This window comes from Penaeus vannamei, chromosome 22 (assembly GCF_042767895.1).
Source record: "Penaeus vannamei isolate JL-2024 chromosome 22, ASM4276789v1, whole genome shotgun sequence".
Lineage (NCBI taxonomy): Eukaryota > Metazoa > Arthropoda > Malacostraca > Decapoda > Penaeidae > Penaeus > Penaeus vannamei.
Window position 1 is genome coordinate 25,042,690 of NC_091570.1, and position 2,500 is coordinate 25,045,189.

The 2,500-nt window shown below is 50.3% G+C and overlaps 1 protein-coding gene across 2 annotated transcripts in view; it reads left to right on the forward strand.

Annotated features, from left to right (window-relative positions):
- LOC113806981 (uncharacterized) overlaps positions 1-2,500 on the forward strand; it is a gene marked incomplete at its 5' end in the record, with an annotated part of 26,408 nt that continues 23,908 nt past the window's right edge. For both annotated transcript variants that reach the window (XM_070136753.1, XM_070136754.1), the window contains 3 exon segments: positions 1-919; positions 1,026-1,250; positions 1,351-2,500. The exon segment at positions 1,351-2,500 is cut by the window's right edge and continues 28 nt beyond it. In XM_070136753.1, coding sequence (XP_069992854.1) covers positions 1-919; positions 1,026-1,250; positions 1,351-2,500 — 2,294 coding nt within the window.

Below are 2,500 nucleotides of genomic sequence, written 5' to 3' on the forward strand. Positions count from 1 at the left end.
CCCAGGTCCTTTGCATGACCCCCAAGGAGTGCCCAGTCCATTGGTGCAGCAGCAGCAGCCAGCCCCCCAAACACTGCCTGCTTCAGTTGGAACAAATCATGTTGCCATTAATCATTCCCCAATTTTGAGTGATGGGGGAGCCCCACCAAGTATAACGAGGTCTTTAGGACTCAGCAGTTCATATTCAACACCTTCAATTTCAAATACTATAAGCACTACAAGTCCTCACACTAGTGTGGCTCCTCATGGCAGTCTTGAAAGTCCTTATCCTCCAAATGTCAGTGCTTCAATTCCTCCTCCTAGTACCTGTATGGCTCTTGGAGTGCCACCTCCAGCAGCTGGGATAGGAATGCCCCCCACTGTGACTGCTAATGCCAGTACTGTGTCTCTTGTGCTCACACCTGGGGTGAATACAACCACCACCTCTGGAGTTGGTCTTCTTGTTCCTCAAGATCCATCAGTTGCCTCTGGTCAGTTGCATGTCAACCAGTCAGTAGTTGTGGCTGGAGTTCTACCAACCTCTCAGCACCACCAGCCACAGCAGCAGCAACATCAACAAGTTCCTCAGACTGGTGCCCACTCAACTTTCCTAGGTCCTGCTCCCAGTCACCAGATTGGTCCTTCAGGATATCCCACTTCTCAGACACCAGCTGAACAGCCAGTGAGCTCAGCTTACATACCTACAGAGTCTGCTGGTCAAGGTTATAGCCATGCAGGCACAACCATAACCAGTAATACTAGTCACTATGGGCAGGTGCATCCACAGCAACAAAGGCCAGTGGGTGTAGGATTTCCTCCTGTTGGCATCAGTAGTGGGGGGGAAGGTGCACCTCCTCCCAGAATAGAATATCAGGGACCAGGAGGCCCTGGGGTTATACCTGCTCATCTACATGTCAATCATCTTCAGACACATCACCAGGTAGGGTAGCAACTTTTTTGCTGTTATTCTGAAAATGAGGTACTTGATATTTGCTTTCTTTACTAATGGCAGGAAAATAGATGTCATTATTTTCCTATATTTACAGTCCCAGAAACCTGATCAGCAGCATCAGCAGCAGCAACACTTACATCCTCCAGCAACCTACTATAACCAACCTAACCACCCAGAGTCGAGACCTGTATCGCTGGAGCAACAATGGCAACAGTTCCAGCAACAGGTGAAGGTTGAAGGAGGGCAGCAGCAGTATGACCCCTACTCGGCAACTGAAGAAGGGGATCATCAGGACAATACTAGGCAGCAGCAGCAGCAGGTTAGAGGTAGACTCTTTCTTTAAGAAGAGGAACAAAGAAAAAAGAAAGAAAAAGAAAAAAAAGTATGTTAAGCCACTGATGCAATTGGTTATCTTACAGGCATCACATTCAAATCTATCAAGTGTACAACAACAACCTACTTCACAAGCTCAGCCACAGCAATCTTCACAGCTGCCTCAACAGCAACCACAACAACATTTTAATAATTTTAGCGATCAGCAAACTCAGCAACAGTCAGGGAATAGGGAGAATGAAGGTAGAGGTCCAAGCAAGGAAGATGGGAAATCATCTGGGAGAGAGAGTCCTCAGAATTCATATGCATATTATTATGGAGGACAACAAAGCCATGGTGGTCAGACTCAGCGTGCTGGTCCTCCTTCTCCTGAAAGACAAGAACACCCAGGGCAGCAACCTCCTGATCAGAGATATCAGGGTAGTGGACAGGCAGATGCTGCACAGACTTCGCCAAATCAGCAGCAACGGGGATCTCCTCTGGGACATAACACACAGGGACCAGCTCAGCCAGGGCAGCCTCAGCAGCCATATCACCAAGGACAGTATCAAGGAGGGCAGTTTGCAGTGGCCGTTCAGCAGCCAGATCAGAAGCACCAGGAAGGGGGAAGCCAAGAAGAACAGTATCAAGCAAATAAAACTGAAATTCCCTCTTCCACTTACCAGCAAGTAGCCCATCAGGCAGGGCAGTTTCCTCAAGGCCCACCAAAGGAAGGCTTAGCTATAATTAGTGGATCCTCGGAAACACATTTTCCCCAGGGGACGCCACATCATGGGCCTCCCCAGCAAGGGTCTGCATCACAAGGGCCTCCCCAGCAGATACCACCTCAGCAAGGGGCCCCAGCAGAAGCACAGTATCAGCCAGGACCTCCACCATTACAGCAACAACAGCAGAGCCAGCAGTATCAGCCAGGACAGTATACCCCAGCTGGTCAGTACCCTTGGGCACAATATCCACAGCCCACCAGTGGTCCTGGGCCATATCCAGGAGGTCCTGGTACCTTTGGGAGCAGTCCTGGACCTGGGCCATACCCAAGTGGGCCAGGACCTTACAATGGACCAGGTGGGCCAAGCACAGGTGTTCCCTATACTACAGCAGGACCAGCTGGCTCCAGCCCATATCCAGGAGCAAGTAATGGGCCGGCAGGACCAAGTCCATATCCTGTAGGACCTAGTGCAGCTGGAGGACCCACTTCCTATGCAGTTGGACCTGGACCTAGTGAGGATAGGCAACCCA